This window comes from Aptenodytes forsteri, unplaced genomic scaffold (genome assembly GCF_000699145.1).
Source record: "Aptenodytes forsteri isolate BGI_AS27 unplaced genomic scaffold, ASM69914v1 Scaffold83, whole genome shotgun sequence".
Taxonomy (NCBI): domain Eukaryota; kingdom Metazoa; phylum Chordata; class Aves; order Sphenisciformes; family Spheniscidae; genus Aptenodytes; species Aptenodytes forsteri.
In genome coordinates this window covers 2595585-2608219 of record NW_008795371.1, presented here as the reverse complement: position 1 = coordinate 2608219, position 12635 = coordinate 2595585, and the positions used below count along the sequence as shown (strand labels likewise).

The following is a 12635-nucleotide window of genomic DNA, read 5'->3' as shown; positions in this document are numbered from 1 at the left end:
ATTATTTATGGTAAGGTTAGCCTAGGGTAGACATAGTAGCAGAGAATTGAAACTAAATACACTAAAAAGCTATTCAAGAATTACTTGGTTCGCAGAATCTTGCCCACATCTGCTTGGGGGAGGAGGAGAAGAAAGTTCTTCCCTCATTTAAGAGGTTTGTACTCCCTCTTTTCCCCTTGCCTTCAGTTACTCATGTGCATCTTCCTGCCAGAGACTTCAGTCCCTTTTAGCCTTGCAAACATTTGACCTGTTGTTTAGCACAATATAAGCCTGGTAAGTGGAGGGACAGGAATAGTACGAGGAAGGAGCCTTTGTAGATCAGCCACAGATGGAACAGAAATGTTCTCAGTTTGACCTGAGCATATAAATTACAAGTTCATAGGGTCAATCCAAATTTAATGTGGAATTTAGTCCACCCTTACCTCCTGTGTATCTAAAATACATAAGAGCATTAATAAATTGGTTTTATAGCGCAAGATCTGTGCAGTGCTCTGCAAACTGACAAAATATTCCATCTTTTCTTAGAAGTACTTACAAATCAATGGGATGAAAGTGTCAAAGGCATGTCTTTGGGAAGCAGGTTCTTTAATACCACTTCACACACTGACATTATTTCTTTCTAAAATATTGCATTAAAGAAGTTGTGAGAAATCCCTTGACTTCTGTGTTTAACGTCTTAATAAATGTACTCTGAGATTTATTGCCTGGTCAGTTCAATCAGTAGAATACTTACAGTGAAAGACATCTGCAAATGCCCACACAACTGTAAGTATAGAAGAACTTTGGAAAGCACAAAAGAAAAATTTTTTTTTTCTCCAGATGATTCTGTCCAAATGTCAACAAAAGCAATAATTTAGTATTTACTGTCTAAAGCGTTGTTCCTAAATTACAACAGTTATAATGGGAAGTTGATTCCAGGTAATTCCAGCTTTAGCATTTCCACGTTTTGGATCATTTAGATATGATAAACAGTTCTTGTTCCAAATAAGACAACTAAGTAATTGGACTGGATAGCAGCAGTATAATGCTATCTTACAAATGAGAATTTATGGCATGGAGAATCCTAGATGATTTCTGGCAGACCTGAGACTGGACAGTTAAATCCCATAAATCTCATTCAAAATCATAATCTTTTACTTCTTGCAGATTATTAGAGTTGTTCTGTGTGATCATCGTCTTTCAAAATTTTGACCAAAGAAAGGAGTAGGGGGCAAATCTGTAGTATTAAAACTAAGCTTTGCTAAACCTTTTCTTCTCCCGTCTGGGAAAATTGGTTTTAGAAGATGTCACAGTAGGGGAGGGGGGTGGGGAATCTAAAATAATGTATTTTCTTCCACTAGTCACAAGTCTGTACGTACCATTTCCTTATCCGTTCTTCAAGAACACATAGGCCAACATTCTTATGATTACCTGTATAGATGGCATTGCTGATCATCACTTGGGCATGGCATTCCTGGTTAAATATGTTCGTATTTTTTCTTCTGTTCTGTTACTTTATTACAAAATTTTCCAGTAATGTGATTTTATTGCATATGAATCACTTATTAATCTGAAGGTTCAAAATTTGTATTAGGAGTTTGCAGGCAATTCATATTATGTAGGTTTGACTGCTTTAGTAAGACTGTGGGTGAGTTTGCAAGACTACAAGGCTTATTGATTGGGAAGCTGCTTGCAGTGAGAAGAAGACTGAGCTAAGATGGAGCGTATCATGAGATAAAGGCTAGGTTAGGAAAGTGATTATGACTGGGGACCTGCTAATCACTGACCTCTGTAGGGATCCTGTAGTTTATCACTAATCTCACTTGCACTTGGCATTTTCCTGTGTTGCTGCTTCATTGTTCATAGCCGAGTGAGTAATTTGGCTTGGGATGAACAGGAGGAGGGTGCTGCAAGTCCAGCAGCTGCACTTGTTGGCACTGGCTTGTTAAACATCCTCAGTGTAGCCAGCAGCGTGCTTGGCACACGTTAGCCAATAATACTTAAACAAATTGTTGTGAAGAGAATAGGAGGTCATTTGTTTTAAGCACTTTCCTCAAATTGTGTTGCTTCAGATCTCTGTTTCATTTCCATGAGTTTTTGTCACAAGTATTATAAGGAAAAAATGTATGCAGTATTTTTATATGTATTCACAATTATAAATGTGTATTATGTACCTTTAAAATATTAGAGATAAGATTGTAGGTATAAGACATATTAAAACTGTGGCAGCCTCTATTAATGAGTAGGCCTATATAGCAGTAGAAGAGGAAGAAATTATTCCTCTGGTGCTGTGGGAAATGTCTAGTTATGTAGTAAAACTTCTATGGCTGCATGTGTCAGTCAATCTTGCCTCTAAGAAGGCGGCAGCACACCAAATCCTAGGAGCAGGGCTGGCTTTGTGTTTTAATCAAACGTAAATTTTTTTCACCATACTGAATAATTGCTGAAATATAATTTTTAATACCAAAAAAAAAAAAAGAATGGACCTGTACTGGTGCCAGCAAGGATGTTATTCTGTAAACTTTGCATACTTTCTTTCTACTTTGTGATAAGTTGGAAAGTGATATTAAGAGTTGTAGAAAAATACTTACTTTGAACGTTTTTCTTGCATCATCCGTATGCACCTGTCGGTATAGCTTTTGCAGCCTGTTCCTTGTTATATTGGATCTGCATATGAAAAATTATTTGAATGTGTTCTGTGGGTAACAAAGACACGTACTCTGTTGCTGAATACTTTGTTACTGGATGTGGAGGGGGAGAAAGCAGTATAAAAATTGATTTCTAAGCAAATCTACCAACACCAGTTTAATACCTTTGAGGATTTTTTTTTTTTAAAGTTATCAACAATGTTTTGTTTTAAACTGACTTTTGGGTAGGCTATCTGTTGTGACTGGTTAACAGTGTTATCAATGATGAAATGATTAGGAACTGTAAAAACGTGCTTCAGGATTCACTGAAAGATGATTCTTTGTACAAGCAGGGCAGACGTACTGCATGTCTGACAAACAGAGCAGCTGCCAGCTGTGGTCACTATGGTATTCATACTGGATGATAAACATTGCTTCATTAAAAAATGTTGGTGCTTTCCATATTGCCAACCAAAGAAATTCTTAGCAGTGCATAGAAAGATCTTTAGTCTGTAAAGGGTTAATTCTGTGGGAATTGAAGTAATTTTTTGCAGTTATGTTCTGTCATCCTCTCGTAAACTAGGCATTATCTAGAAGCAGTGGGGAAAGGCTGTTTTACTACTGGCAGGCATTTATAGCACATTCACTGAAGTAGTCCTCAACTGAGTTAATGTAGTGCTGTTTTCAGCTCACTGTCACTTTGCATCTTGCTGTTTCAGTTCATTCTGTGTTAAGAGTATTTAGGCTGCGCAGCTGTTATACAGATAGATTTATTATGGAATACAATTCCTTGTGCGGTATTCAAAAGCTATATTAAGTTGTGAGCATATCACATTTAGACAAGCAATTGCAAGAGAAAAATAATTATTTACTAAATGCCTATTAATGTTCGAATTGGTACAGAATGTGTCAAGGTTTTAAGTTTATGAAGTTAGGAAATACTTGTGGTTCAAAATGCTTAGCAGGATTTTCTTGGTTGGGTTTCTTTTAAAACTCCATAGTCCTTGGGCTTTAAGCCTGTTAGGTAGTGATTAGGTCATTGAAGTTTTTGTTGATGAAAACACATGAAACTTACTAAAAAAAATTAAAATGCAAACTTGTTCCAAGTTATTAAAAGATTCAAATGCCTTGTGAGTTGATCTGTGCAGATTTAAGACTTCTGTATATAACCAACTCAATTATTTTTAAATGTCCGTTGCTTTAGTTCAAATCTGGTTGGAAGACAAAACTTTGGCATATAGAGCCACTGATATGTAACCTGAAGAAAAGTTTATCATGATGCTACTTTGTAAGCAAGGCATAGATTTTGCTTACAGCACATAACTTTTGAAACGTGAGTTAGGAGATACGCGATAAAGGTGATCAAGGAGCTGACGATTCACAATAGCTTTGTGTAGGAAGCCCTACTGCACAGGTCTGATGGGAAGTGTTGGAGGTGAGAAAACTGGCCAAGGTTGCTTTACTTCTCATGAATATATTGTGAAAATAAAATAGGATCTGAAGAGGAAATAAATTTTGTTTGGGCGTTACTTTACCTTCCCAGCTGGTATGTCTACACACTACCTTATAGCCATGTTTACACAAACCTGTGCAAATGAAAACATTCAATGAGGATTTTGTCATTTAATAGTGTTTTTGCATACCCCTCTCCTTCTTCCAATTAATGTCAGCTGCCATAGTGACTTTCCTGATGTCCCCTTACTGCTGACCATTAATGTTTCTGAATTTCCAGCTATAATAAAAAAGTGGCTACACTATTGCCATCTGTGTAGCGAGCACTGAGACAAGACCCTTTTGAGAGAGGATGGAGAGGATATGATCAGAGGGTATAACATACTCAGAGGAAATCTTGTGGGATAAACCTGCAAGACATTTCAGGGTCTGCTTTGGCTTTCAGTGTCACTGTATTTTTAAAGTTTGCATGCTCATAAACACTGGTACTCCAGTAAGTTTGGTTTTTATAGTAACCTCTACATTTATATGCTCTTCTGTCAATCTGTAGAGAATCTGAATAATTAAGAAAGGTATTTGATAAGCTAAAAACCACCAAAGGGATTCTGCTTTGATATATTTCTTCTCAAAATCTTCTCAAACCTGACATTACCCACCTTTCAAGTATTTGACTCACTACATGGAGTAGTTGCTAAGTATTTTCTCTCTCTGTTGATAAGTAAACACTACCTGTGACATTTGCTTACAAGGCTTTAAATAGTGCGAATAGCATTGTGCCTAGACTGAAGAGCAGCTGAAGTGTGTTGAAATGACAACAGGCAATTTGTAGTCAATACTCTTTCACTTTTCCATTGTGTTGATAACGAAACCATCCTGTGATACTGCCAGACAGCACGATGCTGGGAAACCTTTTCAATGTAGTATTAGTGAAGCTTCAGGGGCTGTTGATGGAGCCCTTCTTCTTCTCTCATGAACAGTGCAACAGATATGCTCTAGCGGTGCCTGGGACAGCTCATCTTCTCTCTCCCATCCTTCTGCTATGCGAATGTGAAGATCATGCCGCTAGCACAGTGCTCCAGTCCTGCAAAAGGGACAACGGGGTGCGGTTCCACAATGCAAGAGAGAACCAGGAACAGGAGTTGAGTGTGGGCTCACCATGTGTTTCTGTGGTGTGTGCCTGTTGTTTTCTGTTGGTTTTGTTTGGAAATGTGTACCTTCAACATTGTGATACTATTGCAAGTTTGAGAGTCATATCTAAGTGCTCGCACTGGGAATGTGTTTGGGAGACTCTCTATACAAAAGGCACCGTCTGGTACTTGATCCTAGGTTGCTTCCCAAACCCTTCATTGAAAAGCTTAGCCATCTGAACACAGGTTAAATGTTAATTTGCTCCAGCTCTAATTCTTGGTAAATATTTAGGCAGTGCAGCATCAGGCAGCCATGACTTTTCTCGATCATTTCTTAGAACCAAATTTAGTATAGATTGGGCTATTCTAGTCAGCTTTTTTCCTTTAGTATGAACCTGCCAAACTTTTTAAGTGATAACATTTAAATAACATGATTTTATGCATTCTTATCTAACAATTTCTTGCTTGCTACACAAACCATAATTTAAATCATAATTTTTCTAGCCTCTGTAATTGACTCTTGTACAAATCTTTGTTTTAAAACCTGCCTGGAATACTGCATACTTCAGTCGAAGTTGTTTATCATGTGGTATAAGAATCTCATTTTCTGGAAAGAAAATGCTGAGTCTGGTTTAATATGAACAGCATGATTCATGCTACTTCATATAATTTTGCATGCTAGGTATTTTATTTGCTTGGTGCCCGATAGTCGTTAGTGGCAAATTGCTTCAGCAGAAAACTGTTAACTTTTTTCCTTCCTTTGTTACAGCAGAGCTGCCATTTTTCAAGCAAACTATTGTTGACCAGGCTACCTGTAGTTATCAAGATGATAATCTTGCAGAGATGTTGTTCCAAGAGATTCAAACTTCCTCTTCCTCTCTACTAATATACACAAGATGCCCTTTTTAAATGAACAATAAGCATACTTTAGTTTTTCCTCTTATGAAATGACATTTAGGGATTTTTGGTAGTAAGAGAGAAAATCGGAAAAAGCAAAGGAAGTCCTGTTCTAGAAGTGCAATTGCAATAGCATGGAGCTCTTTATCACTGAAATGGGAGTGTGTAAGAAAGGCTACTTTTTCTTCTTAGAATCATAGAATCATTAAGGTTGGAAAAGACCTCTAAGATCGAGTCCAACCATCAACCCAACACCACCATGCCCACTAAACCATGTCCCTAAGCGCCTCATCTACACGTCTTTTAAATACTTCCAGGGATGGTGACTCAACCACTTCCCTGGGCAGCCTGTTCCAATGTTTAACCACTCTTTCAGTAAAGAAATTTTCTTATGAGGACTGGATGACACACACATTGTTTAGAAAAGGGAATGCCTAGCTGGATAAGATGACATTCATTTTCAAATAGATAGGTATCATGGTTTATAATGCTTACCTTTGGATAAGACTCTGAGTGGTGTTATGGGGTGTTTCTTAGCTCTAACTGTGTCATAATTAGGGCAGGCATATGCACTTGGTGTTTTCTGTTACGCACATACTTGATGACTGTCTGATTCTTGACATTGTTCAACAGAGTCTCCTAGTCAAGATTTTTTTAAAAAGTGTTGATTGATAAACTTCTGAGCCCTACTGGAGAACTTTCACCCTGAGTTTTAATATACAAACATGCCAGTTTGGTGGCATAACCAATAAATACAGCACTAAGTAGTTTTTCTGGAATTGACAAATATATTGCTAATGTCTTGTGACCTCATACAGCAACATTAGAGGGCAGCCGCTCTGCACAAGGCACTATGTTCAGTATGTGCTACCTACAGGCAAATACTGCATATGTGGCTGAAGAGTCTGTTTTGCTGTCTTGACCAGTTGTATTGCTTGAGTTTTGTACCCAACTGGAATGTACATGAAATGAAAGGATTTTTAAGGATTTAAGGGAAGACTGTCAAGAGCTGAATGATTCAGCCATGGTTTAAGTTTGGTGTGGGTTTTCTCGTTGGTCTGAATTGAAGTTTTTGTTCACTTTTCATGTGGTTTTGTTGGTTTTATTTTACTGCGTAGTATATTCGTCAGCTAGGACGATACCAGCTATGTGTTAGTTTCATGTAGGAAGGAGAAAAGTCTAAAACTATCTCTACCTTTGCTCATTGATAATGGAAGTGAAGCTGGACCTTTGCTCTTTTTATTTAAACATACTGATAGGGATATTTTATAACAATAAAAAATTGCAGTAGTTCTTTTTTACTGGTCAGTTACGTAAGAAGTGGAATTAGGTAAGTATGTCATCTATTACAGTAGTGCTGTTTTGAGTGTGTTAAATGCAGATATATAAAAGCCTACTTTTATTCATGCAACTTAATTTTTGTAAATTTACTGCGATGCTAACAGATTTTCTGAATTGCCTATATAAGGACAACTGATGCAGGTATCTAGCAGATTTTAAAAAGAACCTAATTTCAAATGTCTTTCTTTTATAGGAAAAACCTCAGATAGAGGTCCATTTCCATTGTATGGTAGAGATACGGGGTTACCAGGCTGTCAAGTAAGTATAAAGATGATTGAAAGCAAATGGAATAATCTGAACTAAAATTTGGTTTGTTACTTGAATGTGTCAGACTACCAAACATAATAAACAAGAATGTGTTCCACAATTTGCAGAATAAATTTTCTGGGTTCTGTGTGGTCAAATTGCCTTGCACTTACATACATCCACTTAGAGGAGATACTTTTGTGATGTGCAAGTGGAACTGGCTCTGTAGCTCATGAGCATGAGGTCCTATGTTTTTAGTAAAAGGGAGATTGTTACTAGTCTGAACATACTGAGCAATGTGCTTCAGTTGTGTGTATCACATCTTTCCTACAGATCATCGTGAAATGAGTTTTCTTACCCTTTGCAGTTACTCATTCCTCTCTCCAAGTCTTCAAACAGAATTGCAGACCAGTACTGATTGAACATCATGATTAGTCTGTGATACTCAGATTTTTCACATATAATTTGTCAAAAAATACCAGTAATTGCTGAATATAGTTAATTAGTTAACTGTTACTCCTAGTGGAGATCATGTGCATTTTTTAAGGAAAACAGTGTTACAGGGCTTTCAACTCTTAACAATTAGGTTATCCAGTGTAATACTGTATTATTTTGTGCTTTTCATTATGTGTTTTTTAATTAAGAAAACTTTCTTTTTACATCTCTAAATCTTCATTTTAGAGTGAAGATTTCTTCCATGTTATTTCTAATGAGCCACATTAAGAATACTCTGTTGATCATTGTTTAAAAGTCTGTTTTGAATGTACAGGAAGTTTGGATGTTTAAAAAGTATAATTAGCATTTGATTACACTCAGTATTTGTTGACAAAGATTTAAATAACTAATATATTATGGTTTTAATTCTAAGAAATGAATTTGTTAGTCTTGTTTTCTCAGAGAGGAATCTTCTAATTTTACTGTAAGTAGACTGTTTGCTTTGAACTGTGATATTTTCAGGAACATCTTTCTTCTGAAGGGTAAAACTTAGCATACGAGTTTGATGTCTTGGTTTTGAGTCTTTTAACTTTGGGAAGTGTGAATGGGCAGCACCATGTGGCAACGCAGTCCTAACATCACTTCCCCTATTAAGAAAGGATCATTCTCACAGCCTTTACTACTTCTCTGCAACACAGATGTGACGAACAAAGACCCATTTGTAATTGTATGGGTGAGCTTTCAGTAATGTTCTCACAAAAAGCAGTATACCTCTTTAACTTCAAGTTATGGGCTTTACATTATTGCTAGTCTAGACAGTAAAACATTGTATTAGTGTTATTACTATTGTTCAAATAACTCTGTATGTACTGTGTTTAAATATAATAACTTGAATTTGACATTAGTTTGGAAGCAAATTAATTTCCACGTTACTCTTTCATTAAGTTAATGTTCTGTATTGGAAAATGGGTTTATGTTAACTTTGCATAAAATTCTGTTTTGCTTTGTGGTAATGAGTGTAATTTCTGTTGTTTGGTTTCTCACTGAGGAAAATGCTTTTATATGTCCTAATTGTTTATATCTAGACCATTTAATATTAATTTTTTACATGTAGCTATTTTAAAGCAAAAATCTTATATATATTTATTTCTATTAACATCACTTCTGATTCTGTTTATTCCTTTGATATGCTTCCTACTATTTCCTCTCCCACAGTTTCTTCTTTCTTAAAAATTTTTAGTATATGGGAAAAATGTTGTTATACGTAAATCTGTTTTGTTTTTATATTCAGGATAATAGAAAATGATAATAACTTTCAATTAAATTTTAATTCAATTTAAATTTATGTGATAAGTTACAGTTTGTACTTTAATTTGGTCTTATCAGTTAAATTTGACAGTGTTTGAAATAATTTGCTAACTTGGAACATAGTGGGATTTCTGAATCTTTTTGGGTTTTTTGTATTTTTCATAAATCCATGGCAGTGCCTGAAGTACAGCTCTCATTGTAGCTACAGTGTTTGAAAGCAATCGTAGAGAAGAAGGTCGAAAGCAATCCTGAGAGGTCATTTTGACAATCCAAATGAAGAATCAGCTGCATTGTCCCTGACAGATGCTCATATAGTCAGTTCTTAAAACCCTCTAGAGATGGAGGAGACTGCATGACTACACTGGGTTTTGTTTTCCATTACTTAAATGTACTTACTCTTAAAAAGTTTCCCTGATGCCTTATCTAAATATCATTGTAATTAAAGCATCTAACTCTTGTCCTACAGACAGTGGACACGGAGAAGAATCTGTACTCTTAAGTCTGTAGAGGCTGTAAATTCAGTAGATTAAGATGATAAGGAGTCCTTAGAAAAGAGAAGATGTAAATGGAGTTAACTTTTACATTGGTGTGTATAATGCAGAATATAGTGCAGGTATATTTTTAATAGCGGATATGTAAGAGGGTCTATCTCAGGTTGAAATATTGGTAGAAAAGCTTATGCTCTGCTGTAGGTGTTCTCCAGAAGGTTCACAACCCTAGGGTATTCCAGTGTTTTAAACTAGGTTAAATACCTCATCTAAGGCCCTTACCGTTATGGCAAAAAGAAATTTCCTGGATCTTTCTGACAATACTGTTAATCTTTTGCTGTGTGGTATTTGCATTTTTCATAACAAATATCCAATCTTTGATACTTGTTTGATTGGTGATGGTCTAAAATTTCCCAGTACCTTCTTATGGTATTGCTGGCCAACTTGTCATTCCTCAGCCTATATTTTTCAGTTTACAGGTTCCATATGCAAGAATGTATTTACTTCTTAACACATTGCTTCTACCTTCTCTAAATTTGTCAGTGCAATTTTGAATTCCAGGCTTGCACTGCATTTGTAGATGCTCCTGGGTTATTTGCTTTGTGAATTTAGTAAATGTGGTCTTCATTTTTCATCCAAGTCCCTTATTAAGAGGTGGAATGATGCCCAAAACAGACGCCTGTAAAGTCTCAGTTAATACATTCACTCAGTGTTGATCATGAACTCCCAGCTACTGTTTTTTAAACAGTTACGCTCTGTGTTCAGCAGTAGTTTTAGTTGTCCTCAGTTCCTTAGTTCACCTGTGAAATGTGAAAGTAGTAAAAGCCTTATTAAAACACCTCTTATGCTATCTGAGAAGGAAGTGAGATTGGTTTTACATCGTTTATTCCAGCTGAATCCATATCACTTCTTCGTTATCTTCTGGCATTTGCAGTCTATTTATTCCAGTATTCTTCCAAAAAAATGAAATTTAAATTGTTGAGGAATTAGAAGCCACTGCTTTTGTTCCTCCCTGAAACAAACAAACCAACCCCATTCTTTTTTAGTCTCTGCACTCTCTCCGAACCATGACTTTTCAAAGACAGTGGCTAAGGTTTCTGAAATTGCAAGAATGGCAAGAGCCAGTCTTCTGAGTATCTCGTTGGGTACAGATGAATTGAAACTACCTAACTTCTCCAAATACTCTCTAACCTGTTCTTCTCTTACCAAAGTTTTTGCCTTATGTCATTGGTGTAAATGGTATTAATAACCTGGTGCGGATGTGTGATGAGTGTTAATTTTTACTTCCTAGTAAGTTTACAGAGGGCTGGAATGAAAATTTTCAAGACATCTGTAAACTGAAATGCTTAAGACTCTTACTATCGCTTCTCACCCTTTACTGAAAATGATCTAAGCAGTGATTTGTAAGGACTGTTAGCTACCTACAGGCTTTATATTTAGTCTGTAGAAGTTTAAGCGTGATTGATTTTCAACGTAGCTTAAAAATCTAAGCAACTTAGGTAAAGAAATGTGATTCAGGTATAACATTTAGTCACAAGAATGTAAATATAGCTAATTTATGAATATTTTACCAAACAAGAAGTGCATACTTTCAGGTTTTATTTTCATCGGGTGTTTTAAGCAAGCCAAAAGGGAGCATCCTAGAGTATAGCACTTTGCACTGGGCCCATTCATGCAAATAACAGTGTTGAGTAAAGTAGCTGTATTTGTCTTAAGCTGTGTTTTTAATGTGGTTTAGTGTTAATAAGGTTAATGGTGTATGTTTGTGTGCTACACTAAAACCTGTGCTTGTCTAGTGCTTTGCAATCAAGTTCTGAATCCTCTTCCTTTTTTGGCTTTATTTGGACTTTACTGCATACTCTTTCTCATTCTGACAGGTCTTCGCTATATTCTGCACCTTTTCAGCTCTTACTGCCTTTTTTTCTCTCCGATGTTTCATAGAGTATATAGACTCTTAGTGGATGGGTAAGATGACAAATCGAGGCTTATGCAGAGCTGGTTTAGATGAATGTCAAAAACTCTTACCTGGACAAAGAATTGGCAGCTTTTAGAAGACATGTAAAAACTATATTTTGCTATCAGAGTGAAATGCAGTGCTACATGGCTTGACACAAAGTCTATTGTATGTAGCCACCGAAGTTCCTTATTTGTTTTGTTTTTTGGGGGGGGGGGGGGGGGAATTCCACCATTCCTTTTGGCTGTGTAATTGCAGATTTGGGAAGAGCATCTTTTCACAAATCTTAAATCAGATATAGATTAAGTTTTCAGAAAGCTTCTTGTAATAAAAACGGTTTTCTTTACATTTGTGTAATTTAATACTGAAAACTGTAGCTTATGTAAAAGAAACGAGATTAGACTTCAGGTATTGAATGCATGACTCCCATTTCCAGTATCATCAAAAAGGTACGCAGCTGTCACTGCACATTGCTTTGACAGGTCTGAGCTCTGAGAGCCAAGAATTGGCACTATTTTTAAAGTGAAATTGAGATAAATGTGCAATACATGTGTAGCTGCTAGACTAATTCTTCTAATTGTTTCTGTGGGTCTTCACAGAAGCTAACTTTATCCCCATGAGCCTGTAAGTGCCCCAGCTAATTGGCAGAGGCGGGGGGGGGGGGAATGCTCCTTTAGCCTAACAGAGCCTGTTCTCATGTGCCTGGCAATGTCTGTCTCTCCCCCCTGGCATCACTAGGCTGAAGATAGTAAATTATTTGTGACTTCCGCCTTAACGTTCT

The 12635-nt window shown here is 36.4% G+C and overlaps 1 protein-coding gene across 4 annotated transcripts in view; it reads left to right on the top strand.

Annotated features, from left to right (window-relative positions):
- The window catches only part of TCF12 (transcription factor 12), a 178416-nt gene that overhangs the window by 93176 nt on the left and 72605 nt on the right, over positions 1–12635 (top strand). For all 4 annotated transcript variants that reach the window (XM_009280362.2, XM_009280361.2, XM_009280365.2 and 1 more), the window contains exon 6: positions 7617–7681. In XM_009280362.2, coding sequence (XP_009278637.1) covers positions 7617–7681 — 65 coding nt within the window. The remainder of the gene's footprint in view (positions 1–7616; positions 7682–12635) is intronic.